At 38.7% G+C, this 24325-nt stretch overlaps 1 protein-coding gene across 1 annotated transcript; it reads right to left on the bottom strand.

The window, feature by feature from the left end:
- Nucleotides 1-255: 255 nt before the first annotated feature.
- c4b (complement 4B (Chido blood group)) lies at nucleotides 256-23985 on the bottom strand. The gene is made up of 41 exons (XM_035424738.1): nucleotides 23824-23985; nucleotides 23133-23316; nucleotides 22156-22330; nucleotides 21427-21497; nucleotides 21248-21336; nucleotides 20515-20597; nucleotides 20127-20214; nucleotides 19767-19896; nucleotides 19508-19655; nucleotides 19103-19215; nucleotides 18342-18503; nucleotides 18063-18239; nucleotides 17223-17408; nucleotides 16268-16417; nucleotides 14798-14930; nucleotides 14575-14646; nucleotides 13947-14159; nucleotides 13700-13811; nucleotides 13533-13603; nucleotides 13183-13322; nucleotides 12746-12961; nucleotides 11233-11284; nucleotides 10805-10891; nucleotides 10442-10648; nucleotides 9783-9858; nucleotides 9400-9592; nucleotides 9081-9185; nucleotides 8371-8533; nucleotides 7834-8048; nucleotides 7152-7310; nucleotides 6783-6842; nucleotides 6576-6666; nucleotides 5834-6011; nucleotides 5463-5553; nucleotides 4977-5051; nucleotides 4766-4868; nucleotides 4447-4536; nucleotides 4234-4326; nucleotides 3887-3970; nucleotides 2941-3073; nucleotides 256-520 (listed from the first exon to the last, which is right to left on the bottom strand). Exons 1-41 carry the CDS (start codon nucleotides 23889-23891, stop codon nucleotides 379-381), a joined length of 5178 nt encoding a protein of 1725 aa, XP_035280629.1. The 5' UTR covers nucleotides 23892-23985; the 3' UTR covers nucleotides 256-378.
- Between the last annotated feature and the right edge of the window lie 340 nt (nucleotides 23986-24325).

Below are 24325 nucleotides of genomic sequence, written 5' to 3' on the forward strand. Positions count from 1 at the left end.
AGAGAGTGCTGCATTTGCCAATATGTAGACCTACCTTGTGACATCATTGGTGTGTCCACATTCTGATGCATCATCAAGGAATATTGCATTCCTCTTAGACTTACCCAACAGAAATCACGCCTAAATCAGCATGGGGATGATTACTGCTTTGTATATTGTGAAACTTGTTTGACAAATATCCATACCTTATTGACATTATTAGTGATAGATTACTTTAAAAACAATAAAACAGATTTAATCAATAAATCAATGAAATTGTGTTTGAAATTAGATTTTTATTAACAAAGTTTGAAAATTTTAGGCATTGTATGTCTTTTTTCAGTATGAGTACGATTCTGAGTGAATCAGCGTGTGCTTCAGGGTTTCATTTGGGGTCCTTCACTGAGTGCAGCCATCTGTCTGGTACTGGGACAAAAATGTGTTCAGGTCCTTGCACTGAAATCTTTTTCTGGACGCTTGGCATTGGCTCTCACTCGGCAACTGTTCGACCCAGGATGAGGAGTCCAACAGGTACTGCATTCTGATAAATATGTAGACATAGTAGCAAAGATGAACAGATGAAAAGAGAGGTACTGCATATATAATCAAATCACAGTCACCTCCAAATACATTGGCACCATTGGTAAAGATGAGCAAAACTTGCTGTATAAAATGAATAAAACTTGTTAGGACCAGTGGAATCATAGACTCCAAGACACACCAAGATAATGTTGGCCAAAACCTACTTCTGTAATATCCCTCCACCAAAAAAGTTCACATTTGGACGCAAATTAATCTACCAGCAAGAATATGATCCCAAAAATACCTAACAATCAACTTTCCAATGGGGATTTCAGTCTCTAGAATAGAACCCAATAAAAAATGTGCAGTTTGAAGGTGGCTGTCCACAAGCATGGATAAAAAAAATATCTTCAGAGATTGTTTATGAATACATGTATACAGTCTTCCCCAGTATGTTCAGCAATATCATACAGACCTGCCAACTTTAGGAAAATATTTTGAGTACCACAATAGTCAGTGTAACGCTAAGTTCACATGCTTTCGCACCACTTCGCTTTGCACACACACACAAGCCTTTCTTCATAATTCTAGTTTTGACTGTTAAAGTGATCAGGCAAAATTGTAGAATTTGACCTGATTCTAAAATATCACTTGCATTGCACTGGGCTATATTATGATATACTTGCAAGTCAAATGTTTGAGTACACCTGCTTAAATCAATTTTTTTCATGATATTTCATTATATGATATGTGTGCTTATACAAACTGATAACCATAAGTGAACTGCATTCAATTATTTAATCAAAATTGAATTTATTTTGTATATTGTAACATATGTTTTCATTTTCAAATATTTACAGAAACTTATGTTGCGATGTAAAACAGTCAATCATGAATAAAACCAAGTTTCTGTTCATGATTTCCATTTTTATTTAATAATTAAATCATTGAATCAGCTTATATAGGCACACTTCATATAGGCCTAATGAAAAAAAAAAAAGTATTCAATTGAAAAATTATCTAGGAATGTAGGCTTTTGTAACTAGAGGTTTAGCTAAATTATTACCTGAAGCTCCTTGGTGGCTAATGTCAAATTCATAATTGCACAATGTGAAAAATGCATGGTGCGGGAGTTTTGAGGGGCGGAGGCACGGCCATTTCTCCGGATATTTTGCGAGGAACTTCTGGGGGGCATGGACTCGCTTCTTTTTAGTAGGTCTGCTGCTCTCAATTTTAATTTTTCAATTTAAGTTGCTTTATTGGCATGCAATACAAATGTAATTATTGCCAAAGCACACATATATAATATGTAAAATAATAATAATTTTTAAATAATAATGTTAAATGTAATATATAACCGTAACAATATTGACAGCAACAGAAGTAAATCAATAAATATGTACAATGCTCTCACTCTCTCCTTGTTAGTAGCTTCGTCATCTGACGTTATGATTATTTTCTAACTGCAAGGCTGGTCCGGTGACTGGCTACAATAATAGGAATTATTTGCTACGTTAGCAGTCTATAGTCAAACGCCTTTGCAATGGTCACTTTGCTCCAACAGAGCGTGTGCGATTCAAAGTTTGAACACAGAGTCTCCGTAGCATTTGAGTTACTGCAGCTAAATTACTCCATCAGTTATTCACGTCTTGTAACGAGGCTAAATCGTATGCAAGCTACTACTGCGACTAACTATATACACAAATGTATCTAATTAGGATATACATCTTGAAATGCATCATCTCGTAAAGTTACCGAACATGTTTTAACGTTTTATATGTTAACATCACGGTCACATTTTTGTGCTTGATTATTACTCCCCACTTCCCATTTTACCTCAGCAATGCAGCGTTACGCCTCGGTGGATAATAAAGTACCGCTGCGTATCAGTGGATGTTGAGTGGGTCGGGGAGGGGTTACACAACCGCAAGCACAAGGTACTAGCATCTGGTTCAATCCGAGGGATGTAGTTTAAATACCGAATAAATGTACGGTATTGTTTTGTATTAATTGATTTTTTTCCGTAATTAAATTACTATATATATACCTGCGTATTTTGACCAAGAATTGCGTGGTTGGTACACAAAATGCGTGGAGGTAAGCAGGTCTGTATATCACTATATAAAACAACTTGTTAGTAGTCATTCTTGTAAAGGGCTGATGTCCCTTTATGGGAAATTAAATTATTATTATATATAACTGTTATTTTCTTTGATACATTTTTAAAGAATATTGTTTCCCAAATATAACTAATTACTTGTGTTGTTTATTTAATACAGCCTTTTTCCCAGTCGTTATCAAGGGTGCCAATCATTTTCATTTTGGAGGTGACTGTTTACACAATATACACAAGGAAAAGAACTGTTACTGTCAAAGAACATGTCGATGTGTACATTCTCCATTATAGTATGTAATTGTTCGGCATAGAGTGATACTGACTGTCCATGTGTGTCAGTGGTGGTGCCATCCTTGCCCATGATGAGATAGGTCTTGCCCATCTGCAGTGTCCCTTTACACTGGCGCCTCTTTGCAAACACCCGAACACTGCCCTTTGCCACACTTTCGTCGCCAGCTATGACACAGAGAGCATGCCACACATTGCTACATCGTGCAACACACTAGTGCACACTAAATGTAAGTCATAGAAAGAGCTTATTTTTCAATTGATACTTCCATTCAATTAGATAACTAAATTTATTGAATGGTAAACTGCACCTCATTAAATAACCACTAGTGAGCAGCTACTCCTTTCACTCTGACATTATAGTTAAGTCTGTTGATAACAGATGACATTGTAGTGAGTGTTGTTAACAGACATCAGTTCAACTTGGCACTGTATGGCCCCAATCTTTAAATTATTTTTATTCATATTTCAAATTTTATCTTATAGTTATAATACCATAAGTGTATTAGCTATTTTACAGATGATCTGATAGTTCATGGACATTTGTTTAAAGTAGACACTGTATAGGTCCACCAATCTTTCTATTGGACAGATGTCAAAACATCACAGTCTCCAATCAGTATATTCAGAGCATGCAGAAATCAGTAGATCTTCGGAGCACATGCCATAAATGAAATCTGACCAAGTGGATAATATGTGGTATATATGAATCAATCTGCGTTCTTTTCTTTAAATGAGTAACAAATAAAATAGTATTGCTTTGAACATTTGCAGATGAAATGACAATGATGAAATGCAAATGAGTGGATACACCTGTATATCACATTAGGCACAACCTACAGTCAGATTCTCTGGCAACAGGAAATTTCCAGTATTGAATTCAATTGCACCTCTTCATTATCAAATGTGAGTGATGAAAACAATTAACGTCAATGACAGAAATTTTGGCATTGACCAATCATAAATAGTGATCACACTTACTTGCCCGGAGAACATCTATCACTGTGGTATGGTAGAGCTCAAAGTTACTCTGTTCAGACATATGGTCAATTTTCACCCTATAACCTGAAACATAGGACGACACAGTCAAACTTGAACAACTTCAAATTCATACAAAAAGTTAAAGAGATAAGAAATGTAAAATGGAAAATGCACTTAAGTTTCTACTGTAGGACCAATCATGTAACACAATCACAAAAGTCTTTTCAAGATTTCAGGACATGATCAGTGTGAGTTATTCTAACAGAAAAAAACTAGAAATATCCTTGCACAGTACCACTTAACACAAAGATAAGGACAGGGATATGGACACAGGGATGTGCACACACCATATTCCACTGTGGGAAAGAAACAGGCAAAGTCAAAACGTGCGTTCTTCTTGGCGCTCATCTCGAAGGTCTTTTTCTCCTTGTGACAGGGCTCTGTAAGAACGCACATTATATTCATTACCAAAACTGAACTGAGTATTGTCACTTGTATTTGTTCCACAATTAATTTAACTATTATATTACAACATAACTGTATTATAACTGACTACGCACTTTCTGCGCACTGACACACTTCCCCTGAACAGAGAGTTGATACCATTCTGCTCCTCTGGGGGGCACTGTAGAATATAGTACACTTCCTGTCTGAGGGGGACAAGACATTGTCAGCATGAAAGGTTGAAGCATTATTGATAACATACAGAACATTCCTCAAACTGGTTCAAAAATGAAGGGTGTCATTTTATTCACTTCACCGACATGGAGTACAATTTAAACAATTAATCTTTCTCAAGAAATATAAATTAATATTATGGATATGAACATTTTCTGGACTGTCTACCAGGGTTGAACTGAAGGAGTAGCACAAGCATACCTGGTTCATAATAATCATAGAAAGAAGCAGGAGCAGGCTGTAGTAGGCCTATAGGTACTCTCTGCACAGCTCCAAATTTTATACACTCCTTTCCCTCTGGGACCTGGAATTAGAATGAGAATCTGTTGGTGAGTGAGAGAGAGTGTATATGCATGTATGTTTGAGTGACAGAGAGTGTATATGTGTGTATGTTTGAGTGCTCATGTCTTACCTCATCAAAATACAACAGAACTCTTCCCTGCGTGGTCTCATAGTGAGATATATACCGGTCTGATAGCTCCTTCAGCTGTGGGAGGGGAGGGGGGGGGGGGGGCAGGGAGAGAGATAGACAGAGAGAGAGAAACGATATACTGATGATATGATATACATACATATGGAGGTTGACATATTAATGCCTTAAAGGGCATAATTGCTCACATTTTCATTTCATTTAAGGGCAAGATCTAATACGTACAATGAGTCGGATTAGGATCCCAACTGAGAAGGCCCTCGACAAGGTTCAGTACACACCCTCTGATTCACCCTAAATGTCATTTAACAGTTTACTCCTTTTTTGAGACTGATTGCAAAAGATATGAAAGGAAGAAAGAGCAAATGTGTGCCAAAAATAAAGGAATGAAGCACGGCGCAAATAAGGAGAGAAAGATGAGAAGATGATTAACTAAAGTTGATGATGGTGATGATGATGACGACTTGCCTTATCCAGATCTTCAGTCAGTGCTTCAAAGCCACTGAGCAGCGTAATGTCAGCAATAGCCATGCCAGAGAGGTTTCTACTCAGGTCATGGCTGAAATTATGAAAATAATGGAAACACATAATTATATTAGACTATTCTCTTGACAGGCACCTTTATCTAGCCTGACTCAACTAGTTTGTGGCTGATACTTTTACATTACCTTTTAACAAAGCCAGATCAAAGCTGAACTCTGTCAACATTTTTCAGAATTTAACCTAAAACCCTCAAGTTATAAACCCACCATAGAAAAGGGTAAACTGCAGACAATTGCAAATCACCATGGCATACAATCACCTTTCGATACTTTCATTCATCATTCACTTTAACACACCTGACACAGACCACATACTCCACAGCTGTCTTCCGGCTCTCATCAGTGTCTCTCCTGCGTCTACTACGAGCATCAAACCACTCGATCTTTGAATGAGGGATGTCTCTGTCCTCCACCTCCTCCTTTCTCTCCCCTTTTTCATCGTAGTCCACATAGTCATAGTTATCTAACACTTGAGCTAAAAAAAAAATACAGTGATAATAGTTCTTCAGCAACAACTGCAATGTAGTACATGTCAATAATACATTGTCAATAATACAATAATAATTTGAAAATCTATTTGGCTCCCATAGCAGCATTTCATGTTCAAAATGTAGTATTTTGGAAAGCTTATGAATGATATGATTCATGAAGCAGGCTACAATGAAATGCACAACCAAATATAACACGTTTGAAATGGAATCATCTTGATTGATAGATTGACAAATCTAATCAGACAATACAGCAAATCGAATTCACATGGCCCAAGAGGTAGAAGTACAATCAGACCTCTGTTGGTTTCATGAGATTCAAAGAGACACATTGTTCACTGTTAACTTCTAAATTTGAAACTGAAAGGTACGTAGAAGGTTTGAATGAAAGTTCCAAGTTTGGTTCTGTTCAGTCACACAAATATTTCCAGTACTTAGCACTAATTTGTAACTTCTCAGACATACAAGGAATTAATTTATGCATATTTGATGCAGAAATGCATAATTTGGAAAAGTACATATATTCACTGTTAGCTTTGTCCCACTCTCACCAGTGTATTCAACCTTGCCCTGCACCGTGATGCTAATGGACAGCAGCTGACAGGTGTCCTCAGGCTGAAGTGCATGATATGCCATCACCACCTGTAAAATGGACCATCCACACATATATTTCAACATACAGATATCACACCACCACATAGTACAACAGTTCTTGAAGCAAACATAACTGGATATTAATGTTATAAAAAAGAGAGTACCTTCATCTTGGCTTTTCCCTGTCCTGATGCTTGTACATTAATATTGCTTCCCAACAGCCTCTAAGAGGGAAGAAGAGACAAGTTGGTAAAACGTGTTGGCAAAACATGAGTCCACGGAAATGGCTCATTTTAGTTCTAGTGGCCAATTTGGGAGGTGGCAGGTGTGAATGTCACAAGAACTGAATAAAACACTCGCTCAAATTGGTATATTTCTAAAGTTAAAAACAAAACATAAACCCAACTGCAGTTTTTTTTTTTGGTTTGACTTGAACAATCAAATTCAATTATTGAGTTGCCAGTCATAAGTTGATGTAAATATAACTAAATCAATTTAGATAGGCTATTGTACATGGCATTGTTACTGTTTACCTTCAGCTCAGTTTCCACTCTCTCCCCAGGTTTGTCCATAGTCAATTTTGCTTTCTGGCTCCTGCCTGGTGCAGTGAACTGCAAGTCCAGCTTTGTGGAGGGTGAGGATGATCTGCTTAATGCATATTCAGAGAGGGCTTCCAGTGCCACTATTGTGTCCTTGGAAGGGAAGGGTAGAGCGAGAAAGAGAAAGAAAGAGGTCAAGAAAGAGATTGAGAAGCCACCTATAACTTACATTTCAGTCCCCTGAAAATGTAAATATGTAGAAAAATTGAATCATTTGAAGAAATGACATCAAACATGACTGGAAAGGAGTTCAATGGCACGCATTGTTGTTAGTACTCACTAGAGAACTACAAACACACACTGGTGACCATACTAATACCACTGATTTGGAACAGCAGTTATTTAAAAATAGTACCTGACTTTAATTTTGGTACTACTGCCATGAATAAAATTGCTTTTTTATTTTTTAAAGAAACACTATGCCCAGCATTTTGATTTAAGGGATATGTTTTTCATTGAGTGGAATAAAGTTCTTGCCCTCATCTTAGCACAGAACATACAAGTGGCAAGGTAAATACAAGTTAATGAACAATGGTAGCTTTGAGCTGTAACTAAGGCAAAACAGTGCAGTGTGCATTTAAAAGAGGCGAGTGATCTATTTATATAATTCCCTTACCTGGGTGGATTTGAAACCCCCTCCATAGTTCTCCTGCTTTGAGAGCCAACAGACTGCTGAATCTGCCCACTCCATGTCCTTATTGGCCACTGCTGTTAGAAGGGCATAGGCTGTGGTCTCTACTGTGATAGCATGAGGGGGTGGAACCTTGTTACCTTGCACCTCATTGGCCAATCGCAGGTCAGATCTGGAGGCCCACATCCGACAATCTCCATCTGATTAATTGGAGAAAGAGAAGGGAGAGTCGTGAGCTGAGTGAGAACATGGGCAATGGCGTGAAGCCAGAATTACCCTGTTAAATGCACCCTTGTAAGTCAGTCTGGCTAAAAGCATCTGCCAAGTAACTACATTTTAAGTTGTTATAAGTCAGTCTGACAAGTGAGCTTTAAACATCTATCACAGTCATTTTGAACCAAAAAGGAAATCAAAACCCACAAATTAAACTACTTACACTGAAAAGCAATAAGTGCAGAACAATATACCTCTGGTGGAGTATGACTGTAAATATCTGTCTGCACTCTTTCATGGGTAACACACCTTCAGTAGCCAGGTCTTTAAGCTTGCCCCAGGCAGAGAGGGCCAGGCTGTGATCTTCTTGGCAGAGGGCCAGACAGTATGCAGTGATGGCCACAGCGTAAGGTCTCTCCAGGGATTCAAAACGATCGATGAGATAGGCTATGGAAGCAGTGATACTGTTCTCCTGTGTAACGCAATGCAAAGTATACCGCTTTGTATCTGACCAAACATACAGATTTAACTAAAACACAGAACACCACCCTGTATCTGACTAAAGAGCAGTTCCTCTAGTTACCTATTGCTAGTTGCATATTTAATTCACGTAATTACAGTGCATATATAATTCACATGGAGTAATTAATTCATAATTTATGAAATTAACTGCTTGAAACATTCACAGCTACAAATAATTTTTAAATGTTTAACAATATTCATTCGTACTATTGTTACAATCCAAATACTTAATTGTGTCATTGATATTTGGCAGTAAGACATCTACACTGATATCAAATGTTAGAAGAGAAAAAAAAAACTGAAAAAAAGAAAACAAAGCACTACAGTTATTGTCCTGATATGCAAATTGTCTCGTTATAAATTGTACTGTACTGAACTTTTTCAGTGGCCTGCCAGACTGAAGCCATCCAGTTATTTGTGATGAGCACCAAGACCGATAGAAGCACTCAGGTCACGCAGTAATAACAGAGGAGCCTGCAGTTTTACAATCAGCTTACCACGTCTTTCTTGTTCTCCTCACTCAGTAAAGGCAAGGAGTGATGCATAGCGATGGTTATGAAGGCAGTGAGCGACACATCCCCCTCCACACCCCCCACACCTCCCTGCAATGCAACACATAAACAATCTGATAGGTCAATATTACTACATTACTGTAAACTTCACAAAACACAAATCAAACACATCTTAGTAAAATTTTAAATGTCTTGTGAAAACCCTTCATTCACTCACAGTCACACTGATGATCTATATGGCAGATATTAACAACACATTTATATCCCATTGTTATATGCTTTAGAGATACATTGGTGAGCCTACCTGCATTTCTCTGTGAATGACTGGATGGGGGTCTGTGAAGCTCCCATTTTTCTGCTGTGAGATCAGGTATTTCACTGACTCATAGATCTCCTGCTCTGACACAAACTCCATGCCCTGTCGGCCCTGCTCTCCCCTTCCAGCCAGCTGTCGGTCCAACACCAAACACATGACCTTCACCACGAGGGCTGTCAGCCTGGGGGGGGGGGGGGGATGTAATGAGTCCAAATATAATGTTTACTCAAGGTTATATAAAAAGAATTGAAGAGGATGACTGGAATCATGTGAGTTAAGGAGGAGTCAGGAATCCTGTCATCTTACATGCAGCTGGTGGATCCCTGATGTGAACTTCTACAGTGTACAGACAAGTGAGGGAAAATACTGACCAGTTGCTTGCGGGATGCTCTAGCCATGCTCCATAGGATGCATTGTCCTTCTTGAATGTCAGAATTCTGGAATAAGCTGACAAAGACAGAGAGAAATAATACAATTGAAAGCTAAAGATTGAATATCTGTAGAACTGATTTGATTCGTCAACAAAACTGGAGCAGAATGACACAGCACCCATCACCCAGGGAAAGGCAATATAACTATATGTTACTGCTAATTTGATCTGTGACTTTGTCTTTGTAACTGCGTATTATGTCAGGTCACCCTTCTAAAACAGACTTTGATGTCAATGGGGTGTCCTGGCTAAATAAATAAATAAATAAATAAATGAATGAAAAAATAAATAAAATAGGCAACATCCTCAGGCCTGTTTTCCATGTATCCACCATTCATGGCTAGCCAGTCTCATAAATTTGCATTTGCTACTTTAATCCATAAAAATCTTTAATGCATAAAAAACACTATAATACCTGAGAGAGTATCAGGCAATAGATGCATTTCTACAAATATGGCTTATAATTAAAACACATAGTTTCACAGTGATCAAAATGAATGACACCGTTGCAAACGTGTTGAAGGAACACTTGTTTGAATTCATACAGCATGTCAAAGTCCATAATAAACCGCAAAGTGGGGATTTTGCTACATGTTTTACCGTTCTCTATGTGAGTGAGCGCTGTGTCTCTGGTCTGTGGGGGAAGTTCTTTCCACCCCTGGCTGAGGTCCAGGTATCGAAGGGCCAGTGCCGTGGGGGACATCAGGATCATGGTCTGCTCAGCACACCCCAAGGGGGCTCGCAGCAGCCCCACCACCCCCGAGGCAGAGAGCAGGGACAGAACGGTGGGCTTGCCAAACACCTCACCTGGGAGATGGGCCAGAGAGCAGATTACAAACTGACATGGAGACTGAAACACTATGTCCATGTTCATCTTCCAGCCACAACAATGACAGCATACAGCTATGTACACAACAGTGTAAATAATGAGTTTGGGTACATCATAAAAACAAGAAGGAGTACCTTCAATCATGACAAACAGGTTGGTTCCAGAGTCAGGAACTGTGCTATTTGGCAAATATCCATCAATTTCAAAACTCTTCCCACTCCCTGTAAGAAATTAGGGGAGAGAGGTAAGAAGTGGTGTTAAACATGAAAAGCACATCATACAATTTATGTCTAACTGTATAGCCAAAAACCAGCTATACAGCAGTTTATAACTAAAAAGCAGCTATTCTCAATGTATAGCTGAAGATTCATCAACTTCAAAACTCATTTTGGGTTCATTTTAATAAAAATACACAAATAAATGACTAATACAATGGTAAAAAAAAAAAAATACAGTGGGGAAAAAAATACAGTGGCAAGCAGTAGGGAAAATGAATTGATGGTATCGTAGTAATGCTTCTCTCTCTTATTGCTCCGCATCCATCCCCACCGCATCCACTCACCATCAATGTCAAGAAAATAGCTCATCTCCTCTCTCTTCTCTATTCCCTCTGTCTGATTAAAAAACACAGAAAGAAACTAGCATAAAGATAGAAGCCATGTTTACTCAAGCAATGTCCTCAGAGCCTTAACAATTACAAACTGGAATGCTTGAGCAGAGGTGCACTACTGTGTACACCAAGCATAGAACTCGTGTTCACACAGCTAACATATGGCAGATGGAACCACACTGCATTGTGTGTGTTTCCTCATACAGAAACACCTTAAAGGCATACTAAGCAGGATTTTTACCTTGAATTGTTTTTAAAACAACCATGCTGAAACATATTTATGATGCACTGGCATTCTCTGTCGCTACACTTTCACCAAATTCATGCATCTTTACCTGTATTAACAGTGGTAACCCACCCTGCTCCTGTAGATTTTCTGTCCTGTAGGTTTTCACTCCAACCCTATCAAAGCACACCTCAGTCAACAGCTTGAGATCTTTTTCAGCTGCTAATTAGTAGTCATGTGTGCCAAAGTAGGGTTGAAATGAAAACCTACAGGATGGCAGATATCCAGGAAAAGGGTTGGTTATCACTGTTCTAAAATGTATTCAGGATGTTTCTGGGTGTTCTGTTCTTTCCTGCATGGGGAGGGGTGGGTGTGGCTACACAGCCTGTGGTCAGGGATCACATTTCAGTGGTGTTTCTTGCTAGCTAGCTAGCTGCTGCACTGGCAAAAGATGGCCACGTACAGAGAAGCAAAAAGACAAGCCAATAGTGCTCGTTCAAGAAACAGAGTTAACCATAGAATTCCTTTTCCTCTGTGGCATCAGCTGAAATTTACCAAGGGGATGAAAAGTGATGTGGAGTTAGCTTGTTTTCTGTTGGACCTATAAGTAACGTTACTTGCAGTGTGAAGCTAGCGACAATTTCAAGAGGGTCTGACACTTTCTAAATACGAGAAAACCACTATTATGCTCATCATAATGGAATTCATTAAACTATACATAACAGAATGAATGAAGTTATAATCAAATCTGTCTTCTTTCTGTTGCTCATGATCCCTCATTTCACAGTACCAACGTTACATCTAGCTATTCAGCTCACTACATTAAGGGGGGTCCTTGGGGTGAGCGGGTGGGGTTGAAGATGGAGGAAGATACTTCTTTGACTGAAAACACAGGACCACAGTAACACTAAAATATCCTGCATAGTATGCCATTCTTATAGTAACACATACAAATTACATAGAGCAACACTGGTCAAAATTTCATGAGGGATTAATCCATCTCACTACTCAACACAGTGTGGCTTTACTTTGCCCCCACCTACCCCCAAAACTCCATATTCTCCTCAATGCTCTTGACAACTGCCTGTGGGTTATTTAGGCAAATAAACAGATGATGACAAAGCACACTTGCTGAACACACAGCATGGGTACATCCAGAGGAAGAAGAGAACCTTGTTCCCCAGTAGAGAATGAGACAAACCAAAGAATGCTGGACCTCATCAGTCCTCCTCCACTCACCACAACCAACAGGCTCTTCTGAACAGAATCTAGACCCATATCCCACTCTTTGTCATAAAGCAACAGGGTGATAGGAATCTTTCCTGTCACCATGGGAACTGCAGAGAAGGTCACTGTTTTGGCAGAGCCAGGTGAAACAGTGACATTAAGGTAGGAGAGGCTGGAGGCGGAGCCAGGTGAGCACAGCCCCTCTTCTGACTTCATATGGATAGACAGCTGACGAGCAAAAAGAGATAAAGGATTACTGAACATTACATTCTAATATTGTGCTTACTGAAATATGCATAGCCTGCTGCTGGAATAAAAGGAGTAGGTTTGAATGTTCAAAATGTTTTCTATGTTTTTGTATTCAGAGGGTCAGGGGAGAAAATTAGCTTTTTCAATGCAATTGTTCTTGTGCCACTTCCCTAGTCCACGATCTTGTAAAATGCTGTTACCTCTCTTTTGTCGTCTCCATAGTTGTAGATGACAGCAGTAATGAACAGCTGCTCATATCGTTTTACAGAGTAGGGTAGGCGCAGAGAGATGAACACCTTCTTGAATACACGCAGTTCATGGGGTTCCGACACACAGAACCCTGTATTGACACACAAAATCAATGTATGATGAATAACGTGCATACTATGTTACTTTATAATAAAAACATACTCACACAACCTACTGGAATGTAAGCAACCTACGCATGCAAAATGACTAATCAGTGTGTGTGTGCGTGCGTGTGAATATGTGTGTGTGAGCGTGAATATGTGTGTGTGAGCTGGATAGTGTGAAGGATTCTGATTATTACCATGTGAAGCAGACAGACTGACAGCCTGAATCTCCCAGGTTGTGATGGAGTCAGGCAGAATTAATGAATACCTGGAAGAGCGAGATACTGTGTAAGTAAATAACTTTGCCCATCAGGCCCGACTGAACAGCACCTGAAACTGTCTGTTACAGTGCACGCCAACTCACTTTTGTTCCCCATTCACATCGATCTCTCTAAATTCAAAGCTAGTGTCAAAGAAGCGACGAATGCTTCCAACATTGGTATCAAAGAAGTCTTCCATTTCTCCTCCATCAGCAGCTGAGAGACAAAGGAAACGGGAGAGCAAGTTACACAGTTCCTTAGTTTTATCTTAAAAATAAGATATGGTAAATTGAAAGAACCAATTCTTTTGTAAACATTTTCTTGGTTATACACGCAGAGCCACAGACTCACTCCTGCCCAGCCCCTTGAGAGCTTCCTGCTGCATCTTCATGTCCCTCTGCTTCACGCCTTCATGGCAGCAGTCCAGGAAGGCCATGACACAGGCCTGCTCTTTCCCTCCACGTGATACTCTCCGAGCTCGCTCTTCACAGCTGAGCCTCATGGGAATCAGGGTGAAGCCATCCTGGCAACACTTCTGTAGCTTTTCATCTGTGTAACTAAACACTGACCACAAAGCCCAATTGGGAGCATTAAAGATGGAATACATAACTATTAATTTGAATACAGGGAAATCAGGACTGTGTGTGATGTGATCATACTGTTTGAAATCATGCACATTTTATTTAATATATGATTACTATTGTAATTCTGTTCAATGGAAAAATGTACAGCCTGTCTTCTGCAACAGCTTGTCTTCATATCCAAAAGTGCTTGGTGCTAATCTAAAAACGTCATAACATAAAACTGTATTCTCAATATTAAATAGAAAAAAATGCTAAGGACAAATGTATTTTATGGAACTAAATGCAACGTTTGTGTTGTCTTGCTCTACTAGCCTACTGAAAGCATTGACATACAATATATCATAGACTGCTGTGAAAGGAACATTATGCAGGGGAAAGAAACAAGATGTGGCTACCTTTGGAAATCATAAACTGCTGTAGATTGAGAGACCTTCTCTGCCTTCTGAAGCCTTTCTCACAGCCAAAGCCTGGAGAATAACAAAACAGCACATGGAGGCACATGAAAATCAAAGAAACTACATTAGAACACTGAGGAAAATATCTGAATAGCTGAGGAGTGTTTTTTGAAGTTTAGCTGAGGTTTAGTGGTTTATTACAGCTGTGTGTCTATGCACATACCTTTCCGCATTTGCGACCTGGAAGTTGAGGAATGGGAGATGAAGGAAAGGCCAGCATTGTTGAAAACGGCCGCTGTGTCATAACCCCCAGAGTAGGAACAGCCCAGGTCATAGGACTGCATAGAGGCGAAGACCTGGACACAACATAACCCAAAACCCACTGTAACAGATATAAAAATCAGAAAAACTACAAAGCATTATATAATAGATACTTTATACACATACATATTAGAAAATCTTAACAGTGACTCTGTGATGATGCAGGGGAGAAAACCTTACTTGGCCAGCAAGCTAGCTAGCTAGCTAACCAGGCTATCTGCTAAACTGGCTAGCTGGCTTATCGGGCTATCGAGCTTGTTGGCTAGCTAGCTGACCGAGCACACAATAAACATAATTAGCCAAAAGGGATCAATTTCTAGATTTATTGCGCCTTTTCCTTTTAGAGGCATGTACTATTATTAATTCCATTCTGTCACTGCAAGCCAAACAACACATTTATTTGAAAACTCTTAATTGAAAACCAAGTTGTCTACTGACCACCAGTGTAAGATGTTTTGTTGGTGATGTTTTTGTTTAGCAACACTGAGACACCAAATATGGGCAGTTCTATGATGTTTCAGTATTTTTCTAGCAGGCTGATAGGGAAGAGTGATCAGTACTCAGTTGCATCATCCCTGTCAAATTACTCCCTCTACAGGTTTTGTAAATTGTAAATTATAAGTGACACAAATTCGAAGTTGCATTTAAATGGGTGTAATGCACTCATGTTTCTTATCCACCAGGTTTTATTGTAGTTAAACGCATGACAATTCCACTTCAATATCTAAGCAATAATGAAGCGTAAACTGGGAAATTATGTCTAATTGCTGTGTTATTATTTTTGAGCATAAGTTAGCATGGGGGGTGAATAAACCCCTGCAGTTGAAGGAATAACAGTGCTGTGAGAGTTATCTGTGATGGTCATATTTTGAAAATGGTTGACAATATAATGATAATGAGAAGTCAATTTCTGAACTGTAAAAGACAGAACTGAAAATACAAATATAACACCTGAACTTCCCAAGAATTAACTTCTTAAAGTTTCCCTTATGATTGTTTACCATACTTGTTTATTATTGTGTTACAACTGGAATACTTAATGGTTTGCTTGGAAACAATCAAAATAACAACGGTCCTGCTGAAAATTCCAGCTAAGACCAGCTGGGATTCTACACTGATCCTAGCTCATCTGTTTCTGGTCAAAGCTGGTCATAGCTGGTCTGTGGCTGGTCATAGCTGGTTAAGCTGATAGAGTAAGCTGGTGGCTAAACTGGTGGACTAGCTGACAATTAGCTGGTGAACAGCTGGTTTAGTTGGTTGACCAGCTAAAACCGGTTAGAAATGTTGAGAACACAGCTTAAACCAGCTTTACTAGTTCAGCTGGTTTAAAATAGAATTTTCAGCAGGGTGGTCCAGCAGGGGGAAGGGTTACCTGTTTTGGGGTGAGCTTGTTTTGGACATTTAGTGCATAGATGGCTTTATCCACTGCCAGTAAGGCTACTTTAGCTTTCTGACCTTGCAGATCTATGTGCAGTTCAGCTTTTGACCCTGGAGGATATGGTGTCCCTGAAGACAGGGAAATCTGGAAGAATCATGTATAAATATTCATATTACAATTTTGACAGTGAAGTTGCATAATATATAATTATATCTATTCACAACTGATAAAGATTTATTGCAGGCATTGAGGTCTCTTGCATGTGAAAAACATAAACTTAAACTGTACTTTTTTGCTTTTGCTTTTTTTTTTGGCAAATCATCATGAGATTGGATTTTTCTTCATGAGACTGGATTCACTGGCTGGGAGACAAGAAATGGGACTGTAGGCTGTTGCTGACATCACGGCAGACACAAGAGTGAATGATGTTTCCCCATAAGTGAGAGAGTGTGCGTTGCTTAATTAGTCATGTTCATTTATGTGGAATACAGCATTGTAGCACCTGTGGATGTGTTTGTCTGGGGTCTGCTGATGACAGAGAATTAATTTGGATATACATGGCACAGTTGAATGCTGTAGGTATGTTCTCTATGGTTAGAAAAAGGCCAATCACCAAAGAATCAATGAAGCTAATTCCCTTATATTACATATTTCATTTACTAAAATGTGATTTCAACACATTCCAGAGAAACATGGAGGTCAAACTACACTACACTGCTAATTAAATGAACTTACTCCTTGCCAATGTACCATATTTACCAAGATTAGCTGTAATAATTGTTCACTAATAATTGGTCAATCTGTCTGACGGGTTAGAAATTTATGATCAGTAGGATCATAATTTCTTTTCCCATCAGTTTCCAGGCTTTTTTCCCTTTCTTTCCTCCCCCATCTTTGAATTCTCAATCATCAATCATGTTCCCAATGGAGATTTAAAACCACTACTCACCTTCCCCGCACATACATCTTTGACATCCACCCATACTGAATCAGCAATGATGTCACCACCCTGGTTGTAGTAATAGGCAATCAGTCGGAACGAGGGTGTCAAGTCACTAGATATGGGGAGCATAATTCTTGTCACCTCCCCTGTCCTGACCTTCTCCGATTTCCTTAACTCTCCTCTACTGAGTACCTTAGGGAAACAAAAACATTATATATACACTGTAGTAAAGTAAATACTTCAAATTACAATATTTTTCCTACTCATATAGAGAGATGAGTTGGAAGCGAGAATCACTAAGAAAGAAACACCCACTGCACATGCCTCTCAAAAGCTAGGAATGTTTAGCTTAAGCAGAGGATTGTGAACAAAGTGAAAAAAGTTCAGATCTTTGTAAAAATATCATTCAAAGGTCATTCCAAAGTAAACATAAAATTAGGATACCCTTTTCAATTTTCAATTAAATTTAGATTGTGGCTCAACCTATGTTCAAAATGATATTTATACTTCAGTTTGATTCAGTTCTAAAAATACTGATTAGAAATGTGTAAATATTGATAGGTCCTGAAGCAGTGCCAATGGATGACAAAATATGGTCAATGTCAAGGATAGACACTTGTGGTCACAGTGAACACATGGTTCTGTTGCATGGGTTTTAAAAGTTTTATTCACAAAAAGAAAAAATGGGAATCAAAAATGCAAAAAAAAATCACAGAATGATTCTAATGAACTTTACTCCTTGCCATTAAATGCCTCGCTGTATCATCTTCCTTAAACCTCTTTTTGTGTGTAGTATTGCCCAATACTGTATTTCATTTCCTTCATACATACACATCTGCTTCTCACCAGATAGTAAATGTGTCTATCCACTGGACCACCTCCAACTGTTATGAAGTCAATGTCAACTGAGATTCCCTCCCCTGGGGTCACAACCTTTGAGTTCATGTTTATGAATAGGAAGCTTCTGCTGGGTGATGAAGCAGGAAGAGCAGTCATCTCATACTGATAACCATCTACTATTGCCTGATAGACAGAGAGAGACAAAAGAGAAGAAAAAGATTTTGAAAATATGCATTGTACAGTGTCTGGGTTTGTAGGGCTGACAGGACATTTTTGTTGACTCACAGTAATCTTTGTAGCTGGTGTATTGTCGGGAATAGAAAAGAAGACATTAACTGCTCCCTCTGAATCTGTTGTGGCAATTTGGGATTGATCATTGGAAACTGGAATTTGAATCTCCACTTTCACACGCGGGGCTGGGGACCCATTAGGGAGTCGAACCACGACCTGAAAGAAGAGTACACAAGGTGGAGGGTTGTAGAAATTTAACTAAATTGTACTGAATACACTGACCAAATAGATGGATTCTTTCTGATAAAAATGACATACATGAAGCCAAACTAGTGCATCAATTTAAAGCAGTGGTAACCAACCCTGTTCCTGGAGAGCTACCATTCTGAATGTTTTCACTCCAACCCAAACAAACTCATTCAACATCTGGAGATCTCGTTGAGCAGTTAATTAGTAGCATCCGTTGTGCCAAATTAGGTTTAAATGAAAACCTACAGGACGGTAGACCACCAGGAACAGGGTTGGTTACCACACATTTAAAGGGATAGTTAATTTTCTGTTTTTTCAGTTTTAGTGTGTTTTCCATTGGTCCAGACAGTCTCTATGTATATTGAAGGGCATTTTAGACATGTTGTGATGTTTCTGATGACCTGCTGGTTTTACAATGGCTGGTATAGGGGCAATCAAGGGTTTATGAAATTGATGATGTTCACAATCATAAATAAAACAGGTTTATCCTTGATGCAGTTTTAGTAATCTGGATGTAACTTTTTTAATTTACTTTAAATTGACACAGTTCTCATATTCTTTCATACCTGGACTTGAAAAGAGACTGTAGGAATAAAGTAAGAACGAGTCCTGGAAAGGTCCACAGAGTAGCGGTTAGCAACTATTGGAAGATCCATCTCAGCTTCCTGAAGTTCCCCACCTGAGAGTAAGAACAGCCAAAGGAATCAGGGGAGCAAAGGGAGGAGGAGAGATGAAAGGAACATTTAGCTTAGTGCAATATAAAGTTTGTCATTTTGCTTATATTAAGTGCCATTCAGGTCTTGGCATAATCATGTCAGTGGGAAATAATTTCAAAATTAGAAATTTTCATCAGAAATAAATAAAAATGGAAATTATTGATTACAGAATAATAAGAATAATAATTTTTCATCTTCTTTATCTACTGTCCTCCTAACAGTCTTTTGCCAAATCTCTCCACCGAGCCCTCTCACTGTGGATGTCAGTGACGGATGCAGTGATGTAAAATCGTGCTCCGTTCTGTGCCAGCTGTCTCAGGTCAACTGGATCGATCTTGTTGCGATTTAGGAGGTTGAGGAATTGGCTCCTCTGGACACTGACCACCGCCTTCCCATCCTTTACCTGTGCAAGAGGCAAAGGAGGTCAGGATTGCACTAGCAACAGTAGCCAGATAAAGTGCCCTAAAAGCCTCACTCTCCACCCCCACCCCACCCCCACCCCCCACTGCCTCACCGATCCTGTCTCTTCCAGTCCCCTGATGAATACTGTCGGTGCTTTCCCCCCTTCTTTGCCATCTGCCCCCTCCTCTCTCACTCCGAAACGGCAATGAAATGCTCCATTCACAGTCTCACCATACGAGTACCTGAGAGAAAGTATTCCAATATCACCTGAAAATGCTGGAAAGCTTTTTATCATATTTTGCAAACAGTATTTAAGCAGCTCATTTAGCATTAAGCTATTGATTATGAACTTAGTTCTATGTCATATGTGTACTGTTCTGAGATTCCATATAAACCATATCATTGTTTAACACATTGCCATGAACTGGGCTATATTTTCCATTAAACTGTACATTGGGGTGTGCAATCTTACGAGGCAAGGATGGTGAAGTTAAACTGCTCCCAGTCCACCAGAAAATAGCTCTTCTTTGTTTCAAAGGAGACATCGAAACTCGGGACCACTGGGACCCAGCCAAGGCAAGAAACGATACAATAGTTGCCAACAAACAAGCCAAAATTAATTCGAAAGTAATGTTATTACAAACAGACATTACCTAATTTGAGCAATTTTTCTTTTCTAATACTGTAAGGGCAGTTTTCTGAATACATAACAGAGATTTAAACTTCTGTTATTCGGTGTCATTCATAAATTAGAAGACACTTGTGATTATTTTACATACAGTAATCTCAAAATGTGGTTCTTACAAATATCTTAATTTAGGTGGAAACAAAAAGAAAAACAAAAAATATGTCTTCCTCACCAAACTTCTTGACATGAAATTCTCGTGTGACAGCATTCTTTTCATCTCCTTGATAATGTGCCACAATCTTCCACACACCGGGTCTAAAGTAAATCACAGTTCGTAAGTACAGAATGTCAAGTGTGTGAGCTAAGCTCTTCAAACTTATCCGAACAAAAAACATTTTGCCTTAGTTTTGGTTTCAGTGAGTGTCATTATGCATACACCAATAAATGAATAATTCATTATCTTATGAAGTACTGTTCTTGAAGTATTTGGTTTCCTGGAGGGGATTAATGTGTTCCAGGAGGTTATCAGAGATTTGACTTGTTGCATGTATGTGCAAACTTTGTACCTCTGCCTGATATAAACTTGCTTCATAAGGTTTTTCTGTATTTCTCTGTAACTCTTCTCGTAATACCCTGAATAGAAGAGGAATGCTCTTATTGACTTTGTCTGGATACAGACACTGAGCCAAAAAACCTTTACTGCAGATCCCTTTTTTAATTTTCTATTTTTCTTCCAAATCCGGTGTTCTCAATCTCAACCATTACGCTTGTCCCTTCCATGCATCATCAGCTTCCAATACTGGAAGGCTGCACATGAGCACAAAAATAAATGTAGCAAGCACCACTCAAACCACTCATTTTCATTGCATCTACTCATTCTTTCAACTGTGTCAACATCCAGTGAGTATTTTATGGCATGGTGGCTTGTGTCACCGGTGACAAGTAGAGTTTCTCAATTTTCATACTCTGACACATCAGGAATTTTGAGGTAGTCAGAGAAGATCCCGCCTTCTGGAATCTGGTGTATTCTCTTCACGGTATTTCCTCCAGAATTCTGTGAGACAAACGATATTACTTGTGACAGTACCATAATAATGCAGCTGTGAAGCATTAATAAAGCTGTAAGAGCCATCAGTTTACTCACAATGACGCTGATGTGTACAGGCTCGGTATGGGGTCTCATGGAATGATCCAACGTAAAAATCCTGAACTTAACTGTCCACACATCCGCACACATGCACACCCATCCACCCACACACACACACACACACATGAAATCAGTCACACAAAATAAACAATAGTCACAGCACATAACCTTTGTATCAGGTTATGCTTGCATCTTCACTGCACTGTGCATTAAGAAGAACTACCACCACTCTGGGAACCATAACAGAGTAGCATTTATGATTTATGATATAAAAACCTCCTTGGTTTCCATGGTACATACTGTTTAGTGTTTTTGTTATAAACAGCATCTTGATCTTGAGATGTTACATTTGCTGTTCCATAGCTAGCTTTTTTGAAAGGGTATCATAATAACTATGAAAGTCTCGGTTTTAGAGACTTGCATAGATGTTATGATATCAGTTTCAGTGAGCAATAATGATATGTGTCTCTCTCACATAAAAACACAAACATCCACATCCTCTCTGTGTTTTCTGAAGTCTTAACTTTCTACAGAATGAAATATTACTGGACATGTCATTGTTGACTCTCCCTGTCACAATTTAACAGGAATAGATCAATAGTGATGTTCCTTTCATTCTTTCATTTTTAAATGTGCCGTTCTTTTACATGGCTACGGTGTTAGCTCAACAAAGTCACAAACCTATAGCGACATTACACAGACATTTTCATTTTTTTGGGACTATACCGTTTTGTGTCGGGTTGTATACAGGTTGGTCGGTCTGAATGAAGATGTATCCTCTGTGCTGAGAAACAAGCACTCTGACCATGTCTCTCTTTTCTGGCTGGTCATCATACACCAGCAGCAAATATGGGGTTTCTGTTCGGAAGATGTCCAGCTCCGAAATTTGGTTTCTGTTCACCTGGCAAAGGAAAACCATAGTAATCATAAAGCATAAAATTTAATATATTATTAATGATTACTATGGATTTTTCTTTTTTTTTTTCTTTTGATATTAGCTGTCAATTTCCAGTGCAACATAATTATGAATTAGTATTTATTCCAATGGACCCTAAATACCATAACTGAATTTTTCCGAAGGTCAAAGTTCTTTGCATGTAAAATATAAAGGCTGATCACATATTTATTGATTGAATCTGAGAAACAGATTCAAAAAATAATACTTACACTTAATGCTGCTTCATGTATATTTTCAACTTCATGTTTCCATATAATTTTTGTTGCATCACATTAAATTTTTAATATCAATCAAATTGATATGTAAATCAAAGTGGCATAATTCAAACCATTTGATGGCATTAAAATACTACAAAAATGTTATTGGTGAATGGTTATACTACATCTTTTCACAGATTAAAAGCATTAAATATAAGCTCTGAAATGACAATATCAAATACGCTACAATAATAATACTGAAGCTATGTTTCTCAGGAAAATAATTATATTTCTGAACATGTTTTGCATAATTTGCTGAATTCATAATTGTCACATTTTCATAGACACTTTAATAATTTTGAAATTTTCCCATTTTTATTATTATTAGTAGATTAGAGCTGCCAGATTCCTTAAGGGCCATACCTACTGTTAAAGTATATGGTGTAATGTTCCGTCATTAAATCAACTGGTAATCACCCAGGTTTCAAGCACTAAAGTGATATGCCACTGGCTCTCAGAAGCAGAATACATGCACTACTGCCACGTACCTCCAGCTCCACAGTCTGTATGGTCCCTTCAACAGTTGGGGAAATTGTGACTTTGTTGGATACAACCAGACCGGTTGTTTCATCCTCCAGGTAGAGTGAAACCATTCGGGGAGACTGGAACAACTGGACTAGAACTCTTTCCTTCACCCCCACGTGGAAAACACTGGGAGCTGTGACCAGGAACCTGAAAAATAACTGCACCATTTTCTCTGTGTGCTTGTTATTGCTTTGTTATTTCTGTGCTCAGGCTCAGTAAGGCTGAGCTACAGCTAGCTTGTCAGGCTGGTACGGGTTGGGTCGTGTAGACCTCCTGAGTACAGATGGATTGGGTCCTCATTTCTATCCGGATACATACTCTAATGCGTATGCGTATGTGTCTACTACAGCAAACTAAAGAAAATGGGTTTGTTAAAACTGTTAAAACAGTATTTATTAAACATCTTCGAAAAGCAAACTCACCACTTTGATTTACCTTTTGCAGAATAGTAAAAAAAAAAAAGAAAAACTTTTATAGGCAATTTCAGTCAGTTAAAAACAGAGGATAGACCAAGCATGCACAAAACAATCCTGGTACAATCTTTGTTACGCTTGATATATAGAGTAGGTATTTCTGAAGGTTAAATTACTTAAAAATGAACAAAACCTTTATGGCAGAATAAGAATGCTAGTGCGCATGCAGGTTATTACTAACCGGTTACTTGCAGAGGTGGGAAGTACGGCATAGGAGAGGCACAACAGCAGGTAGACTGAGGACAGCATTTTTAAACCAGATGCTGTCTCTGCCTGTCTCCTCTCAGCACAGAACTAGTAATGAACTGTGGCGTCTACTCCAAGCCTGTATTAATGTAACATCTCTCCACCTCTCTCTTTTCTCTTTCACCTTGGCTTTGGCTGATGGTTGAGCAATAGTGTCCTGTACAGCCAGCTGGTGTGCATAACGAATGGACCCTGCTGTACTACTGTCTCCCTCTACCTTGATTTATTGATAGTTTATTTATCTCCAGCTCTAAAGAGATCATTGGTACGGACTGCTCCACGGACAAGCAAATAAGTATAATTATATCTGCATTCCAGAGTCTTTTTAAAATTTTTTAACTGATGTTAAACAGTGTCCGAATCTAATGATTCTTGAAACAATTTAATGACAATGTAACAATCGTTGGTGGTCTCAGTGTAATTTAAATAAATCAACA

This window comes from Anguilla anguilla, chromosome 1 (genome assembly GCF_013347855.1).
Source record: "Anguilla anguilla isolate fAngAng1 chromosome 1, fAngAng1.pri, whole genome shotgun sequence".
Lineage (NCBI taxonomy): Eukaryota > Metazoa > Chordata > Actinopteri > Anguilliformes > Anguillidae > Anguilla > Anguilla anguilla.

Coding starts and splice junctions, on each gene's coding strand:
- c4b (XM_035424738.1), bottom strand. CDS start 23,891: ATGCTGTCCTCAGTCTACCTGCTGTTGTGCCTCTCCTATGCCGTACTT. Junction 17,409..18,062: donor ATAGACACATTTACTATCTG/GTGAGAAGCAGA, acceptor TGTTTCCCTAAG/GTACTCAGTAGAGGAGAGTT. Junction 8,049..8,370: donor TAAAGACCTGGCTACTGAAG/GTGTGTTACCCA, acceptor CCAATTAATCAG/ATGGAGATTGTCGGATGTGG.